Source organism: Chrysochloris asiatica, unplaced genomic scaffold, assembly GCF_000296735.1.
Source record: "Chrysochloris asiatica unplaced genomic scaffold, ChrAsi1.0 scaffold00050, whole genome shotgun sequence".
NCBI lineage: Eukaryota > Metazoa > Chordata > Mammalia > Afrosoricida > Chrysochloridae > Chrysochloris > Chrysochloris asiatica.
The window spans coordinates 5,467,465-5,492,537 of NW_006408568.1; the positions used below are offsets into that span (position 1 = coordinate 5,467,465).

Genomic DNA, 25,073 nt, shown 5'->3' on the forward strand with positions numbered 1-25,073 from the left:
ATTATCAGGAGGGACCAGTTACTGGAGAAGGAGATCATGTTTACTAAAGTAGAGGGTTGGAGAAAAAGAGGAAGACCCCCGATGAGATGGATTGGCACAGTGATGGCTGTGATGGGCTCAAGTATTGCAATGATTGTGAAGTTGACCCAGGGCCGGGCAGTGTTTTGTTCTGTTGTGCTTAGGGTTGCTATGAGTCAATACCTACTCAATGGCACCTAACAACAACAATGACAGCAAGCATGACTACTCGAAGGGATTGATTAATGAGCTGAATGTAGGCCAGCTTATAGGAGCTTCCATACTGACTACAGGAAAAATCAAATCACAACTCCTTTACTGTTGAGCTGATTCTGACTCATAGCAACCTTGGGTGCAATCAAAGAGAAGCAATTTGCCAGGCCTTTCTTCTGCAGAGTTTCTAAATGGGTTAAAACTGTCAATCTTTAGGTTAGTTTTTGTTGTTAAGTGCCATCGAGTCGGTTCTAATTCATAGAAACCTTGTATAGGGTTTCCAAAGAGCAGCTGGTGGGTTTGAACTGCTGATCTTGTGGTTCACAGTCCAGTGCTGGTCCTAAAGCACCAAACCAGGAGTCCCTTTTGCAAACTGCTTGTACCGTCTCTCCACAGGGCACCTACAAAATGTGTAGATAGCTCAAAGCAGGAAACAATAAACTCAGGAGACTGAAGTTCTAAAGAGTCTTGGTAGTTTGTGATAAAGGACCAAATCTAGCCACATGATATTTGCTATGAATAGAAAGTATGAATTTCCCTGCAGATTCAAAACGTCCACTAGCCCAATGTAGGTTAGGAGACACAGCTTGGCCTGAACATGTGTGATGGATAGAGGATTGCACTTGACTGCCAGCTTGACAACAGTGTGGCATGGTGTCTACCACGAATGCTAATAGAAATTGGAGCCACATTGTTGGAAATACAACATCCAACTCCTCCAGGCAGCCTGCTGTTAGTTACTTAGCATGACTCTGAGTGAGGATGGGAGAGGCGCTGAAGCATGCCCAGAAGAGACCGTGGTTCAGAACAAAGCCCTGTAAGCCAGGGGTGAAGGAACTGGGGCTATATAGCAGTGGGAGTCTCCTCACTCTGTAAACCTTAAAGAAAAGAAAAAGAAAGCTGGTAAAGTTACAGGGTTGACGCACTGGTGATACCATGGCAGAATCTTCACCTTCCACACAATAGACTGGGTTCAATTCCCAGTCAATGTACCTCGTATACAGCCAACATCCTTTAGTCAGTGAAGGCTTGCAAGTTGCTATAATACTATACAGATTTCAGCAGAACTTCCAGACTAAGATGGACTAGAAAGAAAAGCCTGGCAAACTACTTCTCAAAATCAGGCAATGACTACCCTATGGATCACAACAGCTTCATCTGAAACCAGCCATGAGGATGACACAGAACCGGACAGCGTTTCATTCCATTGTGCGTGGGGTCGCCAGGAGCTGGGGGCCAATTCAAGGGCAGCTAACAACATCAACAAAGTTTCAAGGAGGCAGACTTCAACTATGTGGCAGGAAGTGCTTTCTAACAATCCCAGCCCCCTGGATACTGGTACTGAATTCCATAATAGGAGAATCTCCCCAGGATCGGATGACTACATAGCATGGAATAAAGTATGTGGCCCAGAATGATCAAACTGTAGAACATCATCCAGAAGGAATCTATACTTAACACCTACTGTGCCTACGAAATGTAGGGCTATTTACTAGGCACTTGATGTATAGTATCTCTAATTCCCCCCTAACTCTGCAAACTGTGCATTGACACATTCGCCCGCAGGGTTGAGTAGAGCCTCAGAAGGGTGATGTGATTTAACAGGTTTCTCTGCCCCTTAATCCATTGTCACTCCCTGTGCCAGGCTCTGCTAAGCTCTCCTCCATCCACGACATTGAAACTTTAGGATGTGGACAGGTAGCAGAAGAGGAATGAAGGTTACATTCATTTTCCCTCCAGCTGTCTGAGAACTAAATGGCTTCTAATTTATTGTTTCTAGAACTGTAAAAATTGTATGACTCCCTGAGCGCTCATGTCAACTTTCACAAATGAATTTACTGTTTTTGGCATCTCAGCAGCCAACTAGCTTCCTGGGCAGGGAAGGAGAGGAAATAGTAGTTGTCAGTGCTTGATTCAGAGAGCAGTCGCTGAGGCGCATGTGTGGGCTGTGCGTGTGGAAGTGTCCATGTGAAGGCCGCATGCCTCTCAGGGGTGACTTCATGTAGGTGTGTGTCTACGCGTGAATAGATCTGCTCCAGGGAGCTGTCTGGAGGTGGAGAGGGAGAGAGTGATTGGCTCTGAGTAGCAGGTATTTTATGTCCTGTGTTGTTATTTATGTCTCTACACCTACACCCCCGAAACCCACACAATTGGCTACTGCAGCGTTTCAAACACATTTCCATGGAAGCATTCATGTAGTCAAGCTGTCCTCTTTCTAGTACGCATGCCAAGGCAGAGCAAGCTAGAGCATCCAGCAGGGGCCTGGGCAGCCTTGCTCGCTCCACCCACCTGCTGCTATACCTTGGGAAGAAAGAGCTGAATGCAACCTTGTTTTATGAAGGTCCCTGGTACTGTGAGTGTGAGAGGTAGGGACAGGTAGCTAGTTTTTTCTTTTGGCCACAGTGGTTTGCCCCTCTTGGCCTTTGCCTCAGGAGCGCACATTCAAGTCTGATCCAGAATCCAGAGCATTGAACAATTTCATCTAAAACCATTAGGTGGGTCTGAGCAAAAGATATACCCATGGAGTGGGGGTGGGGGGATGAAGTGGGGATGGAGGGGGGAGGTGCTCATGGCTCAGTGGGACGTTGAAGCTTGAGCAAGTTAAGAGAGCATCCATGTAGAAGAAACCAACCCAGCACATCGGAGTCCAGGGGGAGGGTGGTGAGGAGGGTCTCCCTGAGTAAGGTGGGATGGCCTAGCATGGACAGCAAAAACTGAGGGGCTGGGAGAGCCCTGCACAGGAAAGCAGCCTGACTCTGTAAGTCAGAGCTGAGCAGGGTGCTCACTCAGTAAGGGGTGTATGGGCCTGTGTGAGGTGACCGAAACATCTACATGGGAGAGGGGTGGTGACAATGGGAGCTGATGTTACTGCTGTTGTTGTTATTAAGTACCGTTGAGTTAGTTTTTAACTCAAAGTGACCCTGTGTAGGGTTTCTGAGGAGCAGCTGGTGGGTTTGAACTGCTGATTGTGTGGTTCGCTGTCCAGTGCTGATCCTACAGCACCACAGCAATGTGAAAATTGATTCACTGATTAAATGTGTTAGGAATCATAGGGGACAGGTTTTTTTGCTGTCTGAGAGGATGTTAGAAATATAGACAGGGACAAAACTAGCGTGTGAGCTCTGTGGTATTGGATTAGTGGAGTTATCAGTGTGGACTCAGAGGTGACAATATGTACAGATAGTCACAGAAATGGATGATACGTAAATGTACACACACCACATGCAAACACTCTCCAGTTCTGTCCACTGAAACAGCCTGGGAGCAGCAACCCCCTAAAAATGTTGAGTATGCCTAGCCCAGATCTTAGGTTTATAAATGCCATTCTCCACAAAAAGAAACCAGGGGTCCTTGGAGAATAGATGTTTCCAGAGTTTGGAAAAAAACAAGATGAGTCTGGAATATTTTTTTGTGCCAGAAAACAAGGCAGTTATCTAAAAGTGAAGAAGGCATGTTGAAAGACACAGAGGCCAGCTTGAAGGGACTCCCGGGGATCAAACTGGAAATGATTTGAGCATCAAAGGAAGAAAAGATGATCACAAATATGTTGTTGTTCCTGTTAAGTGCCATCAAGCCCGTTTCGATTCATAGCAACTATTTATGGGGTTTCTGAGGTTGTAGATCTTTGCAGAAGCAGAAAGCCTCATCTTTCTCCTGCGATGTGGGTGGTGTACTCAGACCACTGACCTGTGGTTCACAGCCCAGTGCTTATCCTACAAAGCTACGTGCTCCGATAATAGATATAGCCTATCGAAATAAGTAGGAAGCCTTGGGCCCCTGGTGTTATAAATACTTGTTGCTGTTGTTGTTGTTATGTGCCGTGGAGTCGGTTCCAACTCATAGCGACCCTGTACAGGGTTTCCGAGGCCATAAATTTTTACGGGAGCAGAAAGCCTACTCTTTCTCCTGTGGAGCAGCTGGTAGTTTCAAACTGCTGACCTGGAGGTTTGCAGTCTGTTTTGTTACCACTATGCTACCAGAGCTCCTTGTTATAAATACTAGGGGACTTAAAAAAGTTGGTGGAAAAGTTGAATTAGAAGATAATGGACATTTTACATGAACTTTTGAAGCTTCGTTGTATGTACGTATATATTTATGCATACATACATAAATATACACATACATAAAAAATAAAATTTGATGAGATATGATATATTTACTTAGTTGCAAAGTACCTCCCCAAGAAAATCTTATTAATTACCAAGGGGGAAAAGAGCAACTTAACAGTGGACAGGCCTGGCAGACACTGCCTTTTAATCAGGTAATTAAAGTAAATGGCATAGTAATGGGACAAATCAGAATGGCAGGCCACATAATGTTGTTGTTTTTGTTAAGTGCCGTAGAGTCAGTTCCGACCCATAGTGACCCTGTATAGGGTTTCCGAGGAGCAGCTGGTGAGCTTGAACCACCAACCTTACAGTTCAAACCGCTTTGCATTCTGGTGCATTAACCCACAGTGCCACATGAGGAGGCCACCTAATAGGATGCAGTAAAAGGACTAACAAGCATCATGTCTGGGACATGCCTTCCAAAACTGTAGAACCTGAATCCAGTCATTCAGGAAGAACCGCACAATCCCATATGGAGAGACCGTCCACAAAACACTGGTCTGCAACCTTCAAGTGTGTTCAAGGTCATGGAAATTGTGGCAAGTTTCAGTAGGAAGAAAAGTACAAAGACATAACATTTAAATGTACGTGTGATTCTGAGCCTGATCCTTTGCTATAAAGAGCATTACTGCAGTAGTTGTGGACATATTCTCAAGAAGATCTGAGTGTTACACAGTGCTGCTGTATTAATGGGAATCACCTGATGTTGACAGTTGGGTTGTGGGTATGTAGGAAAGTGTCCTTGATGGTTGGATATACACATTAAAGTATCCAGAGGTGACGGAGAGTCATGTCAGCAGCAACTTATTCACAAATGGTTCCGAAGAAAACAAACAACAACAGGTCTACATTTCAGTGTTTTCTATACATTTGAGTGTTTTGAAATTTTGAAAAAGGGGAGCCAGTAAGGTAAGGGAGAGGAAAGGGGAGGAAAATAGAAGACAGGGGAGGGAGAGGTAAAGCAGAAGAATGGGAAGCATTGAGGTGCAGGAGCAGACAGCCTTCTGACAGCCAGCAATTCTTCAGACAGGCGTGGACCACCACCTCACACTCTGCTAAAAAGTCTGCAGACAGTAGCTTTCTGCAAGTCAGAAAGGGAAACTGCTGTTCTGGAGCCCCAAACATTTGTTTGTGCTCAGTTGGCAGCAACAATGGTAGATGAAAAGCAAAAGGGGGCCAAGCAGCCCTTGAGAGATCAGGAAGGACTGCAGTGAAACCTCCAGTGAGGGGGGCGGGGGGGGGCGGGGAATGCATGTTGCAGGTGCCTTAGGCTGAGGGGTGGGGCTCAGAGACACTGAGAGGACACCTTGATCTGCATCTTTTTGCAACCTCCTTCTTTTCCTGAGAGGTTTTGGCTTTTAGATGGGACAGGAATGAGCTATGTTACCATATCAACATAAACTCAGTCTAGGAAAGAGCCAAGACCACAGGTTCTGACCCCAGTCCCATCATCCAAGTCTCTGAATTTCAGTTTCTTCATTTGTTAAATGGGGAAAACAACCTGCCCTACTGTCTCCCAGAGCTGAGGGGAAGGGAGATCAAATGAAAGCACGTGATGGCAGGCAACATAGCCTTGGAGAAAGAACTAACTGGTCTTCTTTTTCTGCCTTTAGTAGGCAGGTGGGAAGGTCATCTCTCTGCCATTTCTGCCTAGCTCAAGCCCTTTTCTGAGGATGCCGTAGAAGAGACCGGAGTTTCCTGTGTGAACCAAGAATATCTACAAGACTGCAATAGGCAACAAGTCAGAGGTTGGGGCTGTCTGAGCAACACTTTCTCAAATCAGGTGGAAAGAGGCTTCTGGCCACCACCACTCTGTTGCATACCCTTTGTCCTATTCCCCTTCACTCCCAGTCATCCACCACCCCACTCTCCACTTCCTAACTTCCTTCCTCACCTGGCTTAGTTCCCATGGTCCATTACTGTAATCCATTTCTTATGCCTCTGTCATGTCCTCCCAGAAAAGTGCCAACCCAAGCATTGCTCCATTCCACTCACACTCAAACTGTTGAATTTTGTAAAAGATAAATCACAAAACAGTGCAAACTGAGCTCCCTCAGCCTTAGCACCATCTTATTAGAAACCTCCGAGCCATGAGAGCCAAGCGGAGAAAGAAGCAAATGTGCAGACTGAAGCATAAAAGAAAAAAGATGAGGCAGAGGTCCAAGTAAAGTTTAGCATGTACACCCACGGAAGCCACAGCTATAGGAATATGGAATGCCAGAGGTTATGACACTGGCACAAGTTGTTGACCACATGCTACTGTCTAGAATTTCTGGCTTTAGTGGATCTAGAACTTCCATCATCATTTGATGAGCACTATGAATACCTGAGATCCCCCTTGCTGTATCAATTCAGTTCATTTTGATCCTTTGTCCTGGACCTATGACTTTTCTGGGCTAGTTCTGTTCTCTGTTCTCAGTCATAGCTGAATGTAACATGTGCACAATAAATCATCTCTTCTATCTTTTAAAAAAACAAAAGAATGCAAATTGAATTTACTTCAAATCCATGGCTATACATCTCTAACAGGTGCTGGACACCTTCTAGAAATTCCCATTACTCCAGCATGTCTGCTTTCCCTGTCTTCAAAGATCCTTCCACTCTTTCTTATCTCCCTTCCAAATCAGTATCTCCCTTTCTTTCCCCATCCTCTCTGCCAATGATTGCCTCATTGTTCATTGAGAAAATAGAAGTACCAAACCAGGAGCTTCCCACGACCAGCCCACCGCCATATGGAGCCACACGCCCCACTGTCCCTCTGTTACTGTGGTTGAAAGGTCTCTATTCCAAAAAAAAGGCCCACTCCATCACCTGTGCTTAGATCCCACCCATCCACTCTTACCTTCACAAGGCCCTCACTCCTGAATTTATCTACTCTCTCTTCCATCTCTGCAACTTCTCTCTGCCTCTCTACTGGACCACTGAATTAGACATACACACATGCTTTCACAGCAACTATCTTTAGGAGCCACCACTTGCCCGTCAGTTTGTCATACTGTGGTGGCTTGTATGGAGGATAATACAGGGCCAGACAAAGTTTCATTCTCTTGTACGAAGGGTCATTATGAGTTGGACCCAATCTGACAGCATTCAACAACAACACCTTTAGAAACTAAACCTTTCCCATGGCTCCACATGCCCCTGAAGCTACTCTTCTATTTCTCCTTTCCCTGTCACAGCAAGAAGAGTTGTTTATGGTCCTCTCTTCACAGGTCCTCCTTTATCCTATCCTAACTGAACTTCTGTCTTCACCCCTACAATGAGAATGTTCTTGTTCAAATCATCAAGAACATCCATGTGGCCAAATCCATGGTCACTGTCTGTCCTTAGTGTACTTGATTTCTTAGCTTTCCCTGTGGTTGACCAGTTCCTCCTTACCTTGGCTTCCCAGCACTCCATTCTGCCAATTATTCTTCAGTGTTGCTGCTTCTTACTGGACCCTTCCCCTCTGTGTGATCTCAAACAAATGTTGAAATGCCCTAGAATCCTCTCTTTGGCTTTTTTGGCCTTCTAGCTCTAGCTTACCCTTAAGTGCCCTCTTCCTGTGACTTTAAATCACATCTATATCCTGATGACTCACAACTGTATATGTCCTGCTCTGGCTCTCTCTAAATGCTTACAGCCAACTCTTCTACTCAAATATCCAGTGGTCACTTGAAACTTAACATGTGCACAAGAGAACTCTTGATTTCTTGCTTTCTCCTGTCCCGCCTCCAGCCTCCCACCACCTGTCCAGTTGCTCAAACCAAAAACAAAGAAGTTATTCCTTTCTTTGTTCTCACACCACATCCAATCCATAAGCAAGTTACTTCTCTCCACCTCCACTGCCACCATCCCGCCTATGCCAGTTTACCTCTCTCCCTGAGAACTATAGTAGCCTCCTATTGGGTCTCTACTCTACTCTTGCTGCCTACAACCCATTCCAACTCTTTCTCCATAGATCAGCCAGAGGGAGATCTTTATTAAATATAAATCTGATCATACTCCTCCCATGCCTAAAATCCCCCACTAAGGCCTCTAGTTATCCTTAGAATAAAACTCCAAAGTTATGTTTCTACAAAGTCCTGCATGCTCTGGTCCCTGCCTGCCTCCTCTATTGCATCTTGTTCCTGCTTTCTCCTTTTTCTTCAGTGTTCAGACTAGGCTGACCTTCTTTTTGTTCCTTGAGCATGCTGAGTTAAATCCTGCATGGGGGCTTTTGTACAGACTGTTCTATTACTCTTGGATTCTCTTCCCCTGATCTCTGACACTCTGACTCCTTCATGTCATTCAAATATCAGCTAAAATGTAACCCCTTCATAGAACATCCAACCTAAAGTTGCTACCTATCCATCCTTTGCTCTACTTCAATGATCTTCAGAGCACTTATCACTATCTGACATTTTTCTTTCAATGTGTATATATTTATTTACTATCTATGTCCTCCAGTGGGAATGTAGTCTCTTTTAGGTCAGGGACTTTTTCAGCCTTGTTTATGGCTTTATCTCCAGAGCCTGGCTCATGGTGGTACGCTCAGACATTTGTGAATCAATGGGTGAATGAATGCTCCTGTTCTTCCAGAGTCTGTAGCAAGTGGGTCAAACAGCAAGCAGGACAGGTGGCAGGCTGAGACCATCCATACATGAATAGGTTTGCTAGAAAGTGTGAAGGACAAAGTACCACCTGTACATGGTTTCTTAGGTCAGATCCAAAGGGCGATCTGGACAGCAGTCACCCTGTGGGGGAGTGCAAGAGTTCAGGGGATCAGTAGGGAGCGCACATGGGTATTATCCATGGAACTGAGCTCACAGCACACCGGAGACTATGCTGACCCTCAGAGCTTCAGATCTTGGGAAGAGACTCATTGTATGTAACACCTCAGTTCCCAAGTGGCCTCAGGAGGGACACTGAAACATTTCTTGCTCCCCACACTTGCTTCTTGTTCTAGCCTTCTCTTTCCCCGTATCCAGGTATGCCAACTTGCCCACTGATTTGTTCCCTCACTGGCACCTCTGTGGCATATCCATACTGCAAGGCTCATCTTTTCTACTCTTTGAAAAATCTGCTTATGAGCTTCTTTTGGAAATAGCTCTTCCCAGGCCCACTGCTACAAACTTCTTGAGTACCACTGCCTCCCAAGCATCCCTGCTCTCTGCTCTCTGCTCCAACTTAGCCCTCTGTACTACAACTTCTTGTCTACCTGTCACTCTCCTTGACTACACTGTGAGCGCCTGGGGCAGGGTCTGTGGCTTGCTCATAACTATAGCTGCAGCACCAAGTCCCATGTACGAGAATGCTCCGAGTTCTGTCTGACTCTCTGATGGCCACTGCACAGACAGGGACTGTTTCTTGTTCTTCCTTTGCAGTTCTCACAGCCCTAAATACAATGTCTGACCACTAACTCCCATTCTCTTGCTTAATAAAAGATACAAGGCCATCTTCTAATCAGGGACATTTTCAGGGCTGACCATGTTCAAGATGGTTGTAGAGGAGAGGGGCCAGGAATGTTCAGTCAAAGGGAAAGGAGTGAGGGGTGGAAGAACACAGAGTACATCTCTCCTTATAATCAGTCTCCGCCTTGAAGAAGGTCCTACACCCAAGAGGAGCTAGACTGCTAAGATATCCCATCAGCAACATGGTCTGTAGGCAGTGGAGGGCTTAAGGTCAGGTCGGCCTTGATGTCACTGGATGGAGGATTGGGAGAGTTAGGGCTAGGGGATTTGGAGAGGGAAAGCAGGAAAAAGAATCACTGCCATTTTTCAGAACTCAATAAATTGTCTAAAGCTGAGACAAAGAAGAGGGTATGGTCAGCAAAGAAGATGAGATGGGATGGCTGACATGGTGGAATGTGGGAACATTAGGAACCCACAGCTGTAGCCCTATTAACAAGGACATCTTCCTCTGGGCACTCCACCTACCCAAGCAAGAAAGTATAAGACCCTCATTCATCCCCTACATCCATGGGAAAATACTTAGAGGATTGTCTTACTGTTGTCCAAGTGGTTGGCCTTAATGATCTTCTCTGAGTAGTCAGAAATACTGGAGCATTCAATCTAGAAAGGGCACAGAATAAAGGAGCAAGACATCAAAACACATCACAGCACATTCAACACCAAAGTGACTCAAAGGCTATTAACTGATGGTGAAGCTGAGAACCAAAAAGGCAAAATGATCAACTCGTATACAACCAGTATACTCCTGACTCCCAGGCCAGTGGCCCTTCCACTAAATCAGGTTGCCTTTGTCCTGAGGCTGGAACCCAATGCTGCTCCATGAGGGTGGTCTGATCTCTTAGTTGGTAGATTTGGGGTGGTGGGGATCTTTAGATGCTACTCTCGTAACTGGAGGAGAATGTGGTGAAGTGGTATAGACGCTATTCTCCCAGAGAGGATGTGCCAGGCATAATGTGGCCAGAGCTGCTGTGGGTCTCCCTCAAGTATCCTCTCCGCAGTTCACCCAGAGCAGACTGGGCATATTCCATTTGTGAACCATCTAGAAAAGTTTCACTCAGGGCTATAGGGCCAGTCTCCGCATCCCTCTCCACACATGCACACTCAAGTTCACACCCGTCCTTTGCTGGCTCCACCTTTAAAAGAACCTAATGCTTTTCATCTAGGAGACGGATCAGTGGCCATGTGAGAGATTAGAGGACTCTCAGTTGAGAGAAAGACCTTGTAGATATGGTTGGAGACTGAGGCCTAGGTTTGGGGTTGGAGGCTAAGGACTTGCCAGGGAGGGCCATGGAGAGCTGACAACAGAGGGGCAGCTGCCAGGTATTGTCTTCCTTTACTTGGTTGCCCTCCACCCATCAGAGGCTGACTTGTGCCTTGGACTCCCATCACCACCACACCCAGGACCCCATCTCAGGGTCATGTCTTCCAGAAGGTGCATGGGATTATGAAGGAAGTTTGTGTCAGCCTCTGTCAATGCCTTAGAGAGACAGGGACACCTGTGTCCTGGAAGAGGATCCATCTGTTACAACAGCATCCAAGGAGGCTGGCCCCGGAGCTACCAATATCTGGGGCCTTTAGACCCCACTGTCTGGGGTACCATGTCGCTCCTCATTTTCCATCCTTGCCAAGTTATCATCTTGTCTGCAACAGGCTACTTCATTTATTGATTAAGAACATGAGACCTGGAGTCAGTTGGCCTGGATTCACAGTCTGCCCCTGCCACTTTTTAATTGTAGCTGTTTCTTCCTGAGTAAAACCACCGTACCTGTTTCAGATGGCTGCTGTGAGGATTCAGTGAGCTAATGCTGCACCCAAGACTGTGAGGCGCCATTGTTATTTCCTTTCCTCTTTTTCCTTTCTCCTGTCTTCTCTGATCTCCTTCTTTCTCTTCATTTCATTTTCTTTTGATTTTGCTCCTTTATTCTCTTGCTCCTCTTTTTTTTTTTTTTTTTAATCTATTTCCCATTATCTCTAGCTGCTCTCTGAGTCTTTTTTTCTTTCTGTCTCTTTCCATTTCTCTCTTCATACCTGTTTCTCTATTCCTCAGTGTCCCTCTCTCTTTCTCTCACTCCCTCCTTCTCTCTCTTCTCTATCTCTCATTCTCCTTCTATCTCTTTTTCTCTTTCTCTCTTCTCTCTCTGAAGAAGAGCAGTGGGTGGAAGAGGGAGCCTGGAACAGGAGAAACTGTGAAATGAGCCATCCGGAAAGAAGGCCAGCTAAATGTGGTGGAGCTACTTATAAAAGAACTGTTATAGAAAAAGAACGGGAGGGAGACAGATTGCAACAAGTCACCACAGCTGGAAGGCGCCAAGTGGGAGCCTCCTGACAGCTCTTGGCTGGGACCCCTGGGCCACTTACAACCAATGACAGACAGCCCTGCCGTTATCTGCTGGCCCTCCAGGATCCATGCCCCAGCTGAGGGAGTGTTGAGAGAAAGAGCATGTGAGACCACCACATGAATTCGAGTCCGGCTCTGATGCTCTGTGATCGTCTTGAGAGTTGAGTCTGTCCCTGGTGAGGAGGGTCTTGTGTAGGAAGGTCTAAAAGTAGGGAGGGCAGGAATTGGTGGTGATAGTACTTAACCTTGGGCATCTAGATTCACTCCCTACCTGCAGTATATACCTCAGGTAAGGGTACCACAGCTTCTTCCGGCTATGCCAGAATACCTCAAGGACAGACCATTTCCAGAGGACTCTGTAAAGCACATGCTTTCCAGGACAGGCCTGAAGGGAGAAAGGTACCCCTGTGGGTGACAGAGAGCAGCCAAAGGGATTTGGGGAGCATCAGTCAGCCTGGCATCCTGGTGTGACACTGTAGGATAAGCAATGGACTGCTAACCAAAAGGTCAGTGGTTCAAACCACCAGACGCTCCTTAAAACCCTATACAGAGTCACTATGTGTTGGACCGACCCAACAGCACTTGAACAATAACAGTCAGCATGGAAAGAGACCTCGTGACACAATGGTTAAGTGCTCAGCTACTCATGAAAGATTGGTGGTTCAAATCAACCCAGTGACTCCTTGGGAGAAAGATACGACCATCTGCTTTCCTAACGATTATCTTTTGTAAAGAAAATTCTACAGGCAGTTCTGTCATATGAGGTCCCTTAGAGTCAGAATCGACTCCACAGCACCACCACCTACAGTCCACCTGGGGAGCCTCGGGGCAGACTACGGGATGGCCAAGATGGCCCAGCCAAATGCACAGGAAATGAAGACTCATGATTGCTGATCAGTCCCTATGGGGCCTCTGTAACCTGGCTGCCTGTGTATATGCTGGGAGTTTGATTGTCATGCGCTTTTCATTTTGATCAAGATGAATTCCCATTTTCCAACCTTGGATCCACTGCATTTTTTCAAATGTCAGCCACCAGCTTAGAGCTCTTCTTTCTCACAGAATCTTCCCAGCTTTGGATACTCCCAGGCCCTCTGCCATCAGGCTATGTACAGCCACCTCATAAGAGGTAGTGGAAGGCCAGGACCCTCCCTCTACCTCTATACTGAAGAGGTTGTAGCAGCCAAAGCAGCAGAATTTAAAACTACCAATTTTCCCTTTAAAGAAAAAAGGAAGGACATATTTCTGTTACCATCCCCTAAGGTCCCAACTCAACTATTGTAATAAACACAGCATTTGCCATATGCCAGGCACTGCTGTAAAACCTTTGCTGTTGTTAAGTGCCATTGAGTCAGTTCTGACTCATAGCAACCCTGTACAGGGTTTCTGAGGAGCAGCTGGTTGGTTGAACTGCTAACCTGGCAGTTCAAACCAACCTTGCAATCAAGTGTTCATCCTACAGTGCCACACCAGGACATAGTAAACTCACTTGACCTTCACAATTACTCTGTGGGCAGTGTTATTATCAGGTCCATTTTACAAATGGGGAAACTGGGGTACAGAGCAGTCAATTGTCCAAGGTCACATATCTAGTGAAGGAGCAGATATTCAAACCAGAACTGTGCAAGCACACTGATGGCAGAGCTAAGTCCTGTAAGGTAATGAGGGTATTGGAATGGGCTCAGAAAAGTCAACAGTTCTTATGTAAAGTCAGTTACCAGGACGTGGAGCAGTATCCAGATGACCATGAATCATGGGAGCCTGCCCTGCTCACTGCCAGTCCCTCACTGGTATCCATCTACAACTTTATTTTCTCTAACCACCACTCAGTTGCCATTTAATCAATCCCACTAGGCCACTATCTAAAGGGTTGGATGCTCAAGTCCACTAAGAGGCACCTCAAAAGCAAGGTTTGGTGATCTGCTTCCGACAAAGCAGCCACTGAAAACCCTATGGCGCACAGTTCTGCTCTGACACACATGGAGCACTGTGAGTTGGAATTGAGTTAATGGCAACTGGTTTGGTGATTTTTCTCTGCTCTTCTTCAAAGGTATCATTTCATCAAGAAAGACGGGCCAGGCTTTGCACTTCTTAAAGAGACATGCCAGGTTTTGTAATTCTTAGAAGGGTGTATAGTGCCAATGCCGGAGAAGACAGAAGGGTAGGGCCAGCTGTGCAAAGGCCAAAGTGAGGGAGGGGGGAAATGCTCACCCCAAACACCTTCTTGGCTCCAGCTTTGGCAGCAAACATAGAAAGGATCCCAGTACCACTCCCAACGTCCAGCACCACTTTATCTTTGAACACGTGCTTGTTGTGGTACATGGAATTGCGGTATGTGAGCGTTCGCACCTCATCCTTCAGCATCTCCTGGGGTGGAAGAAAAGAAAAGGCAATGTCAATGTATCTCAAGGCACCTGAGGTCATGTGCTCTAGGATCATACCACCAACATTCCTCAAGAAGCTCAAATGATGTCATCAGGCAGCATCATCAAGACCAGGGCTATCCATAAACAGGGTTGCATCCTACCAAACCACCAAAATCTGTCAAAAAGATAGCTTCAAAAAAGACACTCATGTTCAGACTGGAAGGCTCCAAATTATCAAAGAACCAAACAAACAAACAAAAAAATAACAACCAGTTGTGACTCATGACCTCATGACAACCCCATGGGAACAGTATCTGTCCACAGTGATGGAAAACTTGGCACCCAATGCTGGTGATCATACACAACATGAGACATGTAATTGGGCTCACTGAATTATATATATATATATATGGAGTCCTGGTGTGGCACTATAGGATAAAGCACTGGATTGCAATGTTGGTTCAAACTCACCAGCCACTCCTCGGAAAACCTATACAGGGTCACTATGAGTCAGCTCCGACTCAACAGCACTTAACAACAACAACAACAATGTTATATATATATATACATACTTTTTTGCAACAATAAAAAAATTTTAAAGAACAAAAGGAAATATCTATACAACACAGAGACTTATATTAGCAACCTGAAGTTGAATTTTCTGCATAACAAGAGAATTGCCATTGAACAGATAATTAAAGGAGAGTTTTCTCAATTGTGCTCTTATTTTTTGTTGTTTGTTTTTAAGAACAGAGAAGATGCTCCTCTGCCCAGTCTTATGGAAGAGTTTTGCAATGAGAAGAACTAAATTATCTGTTGCATTTGTCTCAGGCCCATGAAGAATGTGATTGGTGGTAAGGAAGGGATCTTTTGATATTTGAGGTATTGGCAAACACTTTTGACTAGTTCATTGCCAATAGTATTAGAATGAAGTTTTGTTGTTGTTATTGCTTTTTAGAAATCAGCTTTATTGATATAGCATATAATAAAAAGCATAGTTTTAAATTGCATAGTTTAGTTTAAGGGCTTTGACAAATGCACACAGATTTTATGACTCCTGTCTAATCTTTGTCTACTTCAAGGTCACAAAGATAGTCCCCAATGTTTTCTTCCACAAGTTTTTATAGTTGTGGTTTTTACCGTTAGATCTGTTATCTGTGTCAAATTAATTTTTGTATATGATGTAAGTTAGGAGCATTAGTTCACTTTTTTATGTATAATCATCCAACTGCTTAAGCACCATTTGCTGTAAACACACACACACACACACACACACAAACTATCATTACACCATTAAATTATCTTGCCAACTATGCCCCAAATCAATCAACTGTGATGTGTGTATTAATCCATTTCTGGACCTTCTAATCTGTCTCAGTAATACACCAATGCAACACTAACTTCATTACTATTGTTGTTGTTAGGTGCCATCGAGTTGGTACTGACTCATAGTGACCTTATGCACAGCAGAACAAAACATTATCCGATCCTGGGCCAACCTCACTACTGTTGCCACACTTGAGTCCATTGATGCTGCCACTTGGCCAATCCATCTCGTTGGGGGTCTTCCTCTTTTTCTCTGACCCTCCACCTTTGATCTTCATCAGTAAATGTTTTAAGTCCTCTTCACTTTCAGCAAGCAAGGTTGTATCATCTGCATATCGCAGGTTGTTAATGAGTCTTTCTCCAATCCTGATGTTTTTCTTCATATAACCCAGCTTCTCGGATTATTTGCTCCATCTAATTAGGTCTTCCTTAATTTCTGTCTGTAGTGTTTTATAGTTTTCATTACAGAAGTCTTAGATTTCCATCATTAAATTTATTCTTAAGTATGTGATACTATACCATGATATGTAACTTTTTTATCTCATTTTTCCAATTATTTGGATTTAACATATATATATGTTGGTCCTGGTGTGGTGCTGTAGGATAAGCACTGGACAGCTAATCACAAAGATGGTGGTTCAAACCCACCAGCTGATTCTCAGAAACCCTACACAGACTCAACAGCATTTAACAACAAGTATTTATGTATTGATTGACCTTGTTGCCTGCAGTCTAAATTCACTTAGTAATTCTAATAGGTTATTTGTAGCTTCCACTGATTTTTAATGTAAAAAGTCTTGATATCTGTGACTCAGTGAAGACTGTTTTACTTCTTTTTTCATATCTATATGCCTTTTGTTTTTACTTTATTCTATCTTACTATACTGGGTGAGAACTTCCAGTGCAATGCTGAATAGAAGTAGAGAGAACAGACATCCTTCCTTTATCCATGCTATCGTATTAAGTATTATTTTATTGTTGTTATGTGCCATGGAGTCAGTTCTGACTCATAGTGACCCTGTACAGGGTTTCCAAGGCTGTAAATCTTTACAGGAGCAGAAAGCCTCACCTTTCTCCCGCGGAACAGCTGGTAGTTTCGAACTGCTGACCGTGAGATTAGCAGCCCGATTCGTAACCACTACACTACCAGAGCTCCTTATTTTAGCTGTAGGTTTTCCATAGATGCCTTTTTCTCAAAAGGAAGTTCTCTTCTATTCCAAATTTGTTTGAGAGTTTTCAGCATAAATTGGTGTTGAAATTTGTCATGTGCCTTTTCTTCATCTATGGATATAGTATTTGATCACTTTTCTCCTTTAATGTACTGAACTCCAGTCATTGGTTTTTCTTTGTTGAACCAATACTTTGTCATGAAGTATTCGTCTTCTTAAATATTGGTGGTTTTTATTTACTCATTTCTGGTGGCAGATTTTTATATCTATACTTGTGAGGTACATTCAGCTGTAACTTTTCTTTGTCACCTTGGCAGGTAATCAAGGTTATGCCAACCTCATGACACATGTTATGAAGTACTGTTTTTCATATATATTTTGAAAGTATTTGTGTGAGTTTGATATTGTTTCTTCCTTAAATGTTTGATATTATAAGCCACCAGTGAAACCACAGGGGCCTGGAGGTTCATTTGCTTTTTAGTGGAAACATTTTTAATTATGAATTCCATTTGTTAACTAGATATAGGGAACTTTTAGTTATCTATTCATTTTTGTGTCCATTTTGACAAGGCTTTTTTTAGGATTTTATGTATTTTATCTAAGATGTCAAATAATTTATTGGCATACATTGGCATAGTATTCTTTTATCTTTGAAATAACCATATGACCCGTAGTGAGTTCTTGCTTTTATTCATATTATAACTTCTGTTTTCTCTTTTTGTCTTGAGTAGGCTAGCTAGGTGTTATACATTTGATCGTTAAAACAAACAAACAAACAAACAAAACCCACAACTTTGGGGTTCTATAAAAAAAATTCTGCTCATAAAGGGGGAAATGCAAAACAGACTCCATAGCAATGTTGTTATGATTTCAAATTCACCTGAACTCAGATTTCTTGGCACCATGAAAGTAGGATGAACCCACTGAAACTATTGCTCTGAGGTGATCTTTGAACCTTAAGCCAACAATAACCCCTGAAGTTTTCTTAAAACCAAATGAAAGTTTAACTTAACTAGTAAAGACGGTCTGCCTTCAGCATTCTGCTCTTTTGGGATCAAATTGAGAACAGCAACTCAAAGGATTAGATAGAAACCTTAGGGGGCAATGGGTTTATGTTAATGGTGGAGGAACAACTCAGAAAGATAGCGAAAATGGTTGCCAGATTGAAGAATTTCATCAATGTCACCGAAATGTACATAAATAAATTATTGAATTGGTATATGTTCCGTTGCGTGGAACATTTAATAAAAAATGATAAAATATACTATAAAATTAAATTTAAAAAAAGAAAAAAGCAGAAGACAAAGACACAAATCCTGACTGGAAGGTAACTCTCAGCAGACTGGGACAGCAGGCAGCACTGGAAGACCTCAGCAAATAGCAGCCACCTGGCCAGGGCCCTTAGGAGGAGGCTTGCAAGAGGAGGACAGGGCCACATCGGTACATCAAGGCAGAAGTAGTTGCCAGAACCAGGACCCTGGGGCCGGGTGGTCAAGTCCATCTCTAAGATGGGACTTTCTACCTGCACCAGTTTTGTCCTCCACTTGCTCTCCATAGCAATGTTATTAAGAGCACAGACTTTAGATCAATTAGATATTGGTTTGCATGTTGGAACTGTTACTTCCTAGCTCTGAGCTTTGGAAAATAGCTGAGCTGGTTTTTGAACTTCCACGTCCTCGTCAGAAAATGTTGGTGCCTCATTCAGTTATCATGAGGATTTTATGAGGTGATGTTTATAAAGTATTTAGCCAGAGCACTGTCTGGTCTGAAACAGAGTGATCCCCTAAACAATGTTCTCCCCTCAATCTTGAGTTCTCACTCCTGCCCATGTAACTCCTACCCATCCATTCTTGTTGTTGTTGTTGTTGTTGTTAAGTGCCATCGAGTCGGTTCCAACCCATAGCGACCCAGTACAGGGTTTCCCAGGGTGTAAATCTTTACGGGAGTAGAAAGCCTCATCTTTCTCCCATCCATTCTAGACCATCTCAAATGCCACTTCCTGCAGGAAGTTACCTTCCTCTCAGTTCATATCCTTTATCTTATCGTAGCATTTAATGGTGTCCAGGCCTGTTGGAGTCCTGGTGCAGTGCTGTAGAATAAGCACTGGACTACTGGTTGAAAGGTCAGTGGTTTAAACCCGCCAGCCACCCCTCGGAAACCCTAGACAGGGTTGCTATGAGTCAGAACCAACTTGACAGCACTTAACAACAGTATTAGGTCTGTTCACACTAGTAGAATAGAATAGGCTAGGAAGATGGCAGATTATTTCTTGGGGAGACAAACTGTGCTGATGCTTCTACCAGGCCTGGAGGCAGACTACAGAGTCTGAAGGTCTTGATTGTCAGTTGGCATCAAGTTGAGAATAATCTTTTGATCTTAAACCAAAAGTATCCCCTGACGTCTTCTTATAACCAAACAATGTTGTTGCTGTTGTGTGCCATTGAGTAAATTCTGACTCTCAGGGACCTTATATAGGGTTTCCAAGGAGGGGCTGGTGGATTTGAACTTCCAAACTTTCAGTTAGCAGTCTACTGCTTATACTATAGTGCCACACCAGTTTAGCTTAACTAGTAAAGAATGTCTGCTTTGACCATTAAGCTCTATTCAGTAATTCCAAAGATTAGATAAAAGCCTTGCTGTTGACAAATTTGAAAATCTAGGAGATGGATACATTTTTAGAAAAGCACGACCTACCTAAACTTACAGTGAGTGAAGTAGAAAACTTGAACAGACCTATAACAAAGAAAGAAATTGATGAGGTCATCACAAAAACTCCCAACCAAAAAAAGTTCAGGTCCAGATGGCTTCACTGTTGAGTTCTACATTCAGGGAAGAGCTGTCACCAATTTTACTCAAATTATTCCAGAATATAGAAAAGGATAGAAAACTTCCTAATACATTTATGAAGCAAGCATAACCCTCATAACCAAAACCAGGGAAGGACATCACTAAGAAAGAAAATTATGACCAATATCCCTCATGAACATAGATGCAAAAATTCTCAACAAAATCCTAGCCAACAAATTTCAACAACACATCAAAAAATAATACATCATGACTAAGTGGGATTCATATCAGGGATGCAAGGATGGTTCAACATTAGAAAAGCAATCAATGTAATCCACCATACAAATTTTTTTTACAAAAGGAAAAGAGCCACATGATCATATCAATTGATGCAGAAAAGGCATTTGACAAAATCCAACATTCTTTCCTAATAAAAAAAACACTCAAAAAAGTAGCAATTGAAGAGAAAGTCCTCAACATAATTAAGAGCATATATACAAAACCAACAGCCAACATCACTCTCAATGGAGAGAAACTTTGTGAACAGGAACCAGACAAGGATGCCCTTTGTCACCACTCCTATTCAATATTGTGCTGGAAGTCTTAGCCAGAGCTATAAGGCAAGATAGGGAAATTAAAGGCATCCAAACTGGCAAAGAGGAAGTAAAACTCTCTCTGTTTGCAAAGATATGATCCTATACTTACAAAACCTAAAAGACTCAGCAAATAGCTTGTTGTTAAGTGCCCAGGGGGCAATTAATTTATGTTAATGGAGGATGAACACCTCAACTCTGCAGAGGAGGGTGAGAATAGTTACAGAAGTTGAAGAATGTAATCAGTGCCGTTAAATCATACATGTAGAAACTGTTGAATTGGTGTGTGTTTTTAAAAATACGTTCTCAATAACAGCAGCAAAATAAACAATTTTTTAAAACTTGGTTTTGTTGGTTTTCTATATTGAGTTTTACTTCATTGATTTCTGTGCTCATCTTTTCTATCTCTTTTCTTCAATTTACTTGGGTTTTATTTGGAAACTCTCAGTGGTTTTATACCTTTTTTTTTCTTTTCTTTTCTAATATAAGCACTTACAGCGATAGATTTCCCTGCGAGGACTTCAAACATATCCCACACATTTTGAGGTGTTGTGTTATACTATCATTCAGTTCTGAATATCTTCTAATTTTTCTTGTGATTTCTCATTTGATCCAGGGATTATTTATAAGAGTGCTACTTCATTTCCAAATATGTTAGAGATCTTCTAAATAATTTATTGTTATTAGTGTCTCATTTAATTCCAATATGACAAAAGAAAACATACTCTGCATCATTTCAATATTTTAAAATTCATTAAGACTTGTTTTATAGCAGGAACAAGATGTGCTCATGTAATTCTATAAAGATTACAGTTTTGGAAACCCTATGAGGCAGTTCTGGTGTGGCGCTGTGGGCTAATGCATCAGACTGCAAAGTCATTTGAACTGCAACGTCGGTGGTTCAAGCTCACCAGCTGTTACTTGGAAACCCTATACAGGGTCACTATAGGTCGGAATCGACTCGATGGCACTTAACAACAACAACAACATGGGGCAATTCTACATTGTCCTATAGTATTGTTATGAGTAGAAACCAACTAGATGGTAACAGCTTGAATATGCATAAATATATAGATATATACACACACACGCACATATATATGTAACTCCTATTGGTTCTGCTTCTCTTGCTGAACCTTGAATAATACAGAATTTGACAGCAAAAATAGTTTTAGAGGAAGAGGAACATCAATTCTCAGAATCAGTTCTGGGGTTTCTGGGACTGGCACTTTAAGATTTAAAGGCACTAAAGACTTTTTCCCAGTGACAAAGAGAGCACTGGTAATCCATAACATGCAATGGCAAAAAAACGACTCAAATTAACACCTTTAGATACCTGTAATCAAGTACCTATAGAAAGTGGTGATTTAGAACATTTAAGTAAAATTATGGAGTATAATGGGGTTGATTGGTTGCTTTTTGCTAACTGTGTTGGAAAACTTGGGAAGGGAAAATGATCTTAGGGTTGTTGATTCCCAGCTCATGATCTGCATAAAGCACCTGGAAGTTTCTGTGACTGGTCTATAGAAAGCCCTACTTCACATAGTTGCAAGCAAGAGTTCTCAAAACTAAGCACAAAATCTAATCCTGTAAGTATCTAAATTACAGTGCAAATTGAATGTCCATCCACACAGGGTCTCTTTTGCTAAAGTTAGGGAATTAATTGGGAAGAAGTTGTTGTTAAGTGCTGGTCCAGTCGTTTTCAATTCAGAGTGATGGTTTCCAAGAAGTGGCTGATGAGGTTGAACCACCGACTTTGTGGTCCAAACTGACCTTTCAGTCAAGTGTTTGTCCTACAGCACCACACTAGGATATTGATTGGGAAAGAGTTGTTGTTAAGTGCCCTCAAGTCGGTTCTGACCCATAGTGACCCTGTATAGGGTTTCCGAGGAGCAGCTGGTGAGCTTGAAAGAGTAGGCTACTGAAAATTGGAATCGGAATATATGGACAAATTCTGTTAAGTTAGCTGCCATGAACCCCTGAATTATACCAAGTCTTCTTTTGCCAATAGAAGCAGCCCTTCTTTGTTTGAAGAACCCTAACTTTGTCTTACAAGGTGCTGCTCATTCTCCTCAGTACACACAATCACTACCACTCTTTGCTGCTAGCCCATAACTAGATTCAACCCTCAGGAAGTCCCCAAGAGTGTGAACCAACATGAGATTCATGAGTTGGTCCAATACACATGAAACCAAGTTTATTGATAGAGACCCACTAAGCAGAGATTCCTAGGAGTCTGATGTGGTACTGTAGGATAAGTAGTGGGTCACAAGGTCAGTTTGAACCAAAAGTACTGTAGTTCAGTCATTCCCCAGAAACCGGATCCAGGGTCATTATGAGTTGTAACAGACTCAATGGCCTAGAGTTTATTTATGAGAAGAGCCCACTTCCTTGAAGAACTCTGTGGTCAATCTTCTCAGTAGGTCATAAAATATAGTATGAACTGCAATGATCAAACTGAGATCCCTAGACCAAAATGAGATCCCTAAATCCAATGAGAATAATGGGATCCTAGGGTAGCAGGAAGGATCCCTGGTAGTATAGTGGATTATGAGCTGAGCTGCTAACCGCATGGTCAGCAGTTCAAATCTACCAGCTACTCCTCAAGAGAAAGATGAGGCTTTCTGTTCCCATAAACATTTACTGCCTTGGAAACCCTATACAGGGTCACTATGAATCAAAACCGACTTGGTGGCACACAACCACCACCACCAGGATTGCTGGGGTCGAGTGGCAGCATTTCATCACTAAAGACAAGGTGAATATGCTTATTATAATGGACAGCTGAACCAAAACAATACACCGAATAGTCTAACTTACAAAAGAGACCTATGGCGTAGGATATTTGATCATGGAAGTGCTAGTGTGGCACTCTAGGATAAACATTAGACCACAAAGTCGGTTTGAACAGCAAGGTCAATGGTTCAAACCCACCAGCCACTCCTCAGAAATCCCCTATACAGGGTCGCTGTAAGTCAGAACCGACTCAAAGGCACTTAACACCACCACCAACAGTTGATCCTGATGTTTCTAAAAGATAAATAGATGGGCAGTCTACTAAATTCTTACTTGATCTGTATAAACAGAAGAGTTCTAGGTCAAGTCAAGCAAAGTCTTATTTGAATCACCTGAATAAAGAGCCTCTCACTTAATTCTCACACGTGAGCCAGTTTACAGGCTTAGAACCTTGATTAATTTTTCTCCCAGGCTTCCCTTAAAAGAATCTGTAGCCATTTACCACAATGGGGTAAAGGGAATAGTCAGACTTTTCAAGAATTAATAGACACTGGCTCTGAATTGACACTAATTTATCCTGTAGGCTCAAAGCATCACTGTGGTATACTAGTTAGAGTAGGTGTTTACAGAGGTCAGATTATTAATGGAGTTTAGCTCAATTCAGTCTCACAGTGGGACTAGACACTCCCCAAACTCAGAGTCTTTATTTCCCCTGTTACTGGAAGCATAGTTAAAATAATATGCTCAGTAATAAGCAGAATTCTATTATTGGTTCTCTGACCTAGTGAGTAAAGTTTTTATGGTAGTAAAGACAAAGTAAAAGCCACTAGAACTGACTCATTCTGCAGAAATTTTAAACAAAAGCAATCCTGTATTGCTGAAAGGATTGTAGAGATTATAGCCCCCATTATGGATTTGAAAGATGCAGGAGTGATGATTTCTATCATATCCCCATTCAACTTGCCTATCTGGTCTGTAAAGAAGACAGATGGATCTTGATGAATGGCAGTGGATTATTGTAAATTTAACCAGGTGGTGACTCCAATTGCAGCTGCTGTTTCAGATGTGGTTTCATTGCTTGAGCAAGTCAGCACAGAGGGTTGCTTTTTTGTTTTTCATATATATTTTAGAAATTCATCAACTTATATTTATGCAAAAATTTTTTTCATTTTATTTTCCTCCTCTCCTTCTAGAACTCTGATTACTCATACTTTTACCACATGATTCTGTCTACAAATAAGTGAAACTCCATTCAATTTTTTCAATCATTTTACCCTCTTTATTTCACTTCAGATGATTTCTATTGGCTTTTCCTTAAGCTCACAGGCCTTTTCTTCTTTGTACACTATCTGCTATTAATTTCATCTATTGAATATTTGGATTCCTGTTGTGGTACTGTGGAGTCCTGGTGTGGCGCTGTAGGATAAGCATTGGACCACAAGATCATTTGAATCACAAGTTTGGCAGGTCAAATTCACCAACTGCTCTTTGGAAACCCTATACAGGGTCACTATGAGTCAGCTCTGACTCAACAGCACTTAACAACAACAAAGTGAATATTTGATTTGAATATTATATTTCTCAGTAGTACAAATTCACCTATTATATCCATTTGAGTATCTAAGGATTTTTTTCTATTGACTTATTTTTCTCATGACTATAGATCATTTTTCTCTTGTTTGTTCACATGTCTCATAATATTTTATTCTATGCAACACATTCTGTGTTAGGAACAATAGTACCTGAAGTAGATGGGTTGTTTTTTGCTTTTTTTTTTTTATTTCCCTCAAGAGGTAATACCCTTTCTGGGGAATAATATTAAGATGCTTGGCTGTCTTTTGAATCTTGGTTTTCCTTGCATTATATTATAAAATAGACATTGGAGGGGGAGAGAAAGGAATAGCCAAAAGCATCACCATAGAAAGCTTGTAAGTCCGTCTTCTGCCTATAACTGATTGGAATACCTAAAATGGGGCTACAACATGCCCA

General features: G+C 42.6%; 1 protein-coding gene across 2 annotated transcripts in view; it reads right to left on the bottom strand.

Annotated features, from left to right (window-relative positions):
- Positions 1–25,073, bottom strand: part of PRMT8 (protein arginine methyltransferase 8) — a 122,274-nt gene that overhangs the window by 39,613 nt on the left and 57,588 nt on the right. For both annotated transcript variants that reach the window (XM_006862682.1, XM_006862683.1), the window contains exons 3-4: positions 14,319–14,474; positions 10,309–10,372 (exon numbers count right to left, since the gene is read on the bottom strand). In XM_006862682.1, the coding sequence (XP_006862744.1) occupies positions 10,309–10,372; positions 14,319–14,474 (220 nt within the window). The remainder of the gene's footprint in view (positions 1–10,308; positions 10,373–14,318; positions 14,475–25,073) is intronic.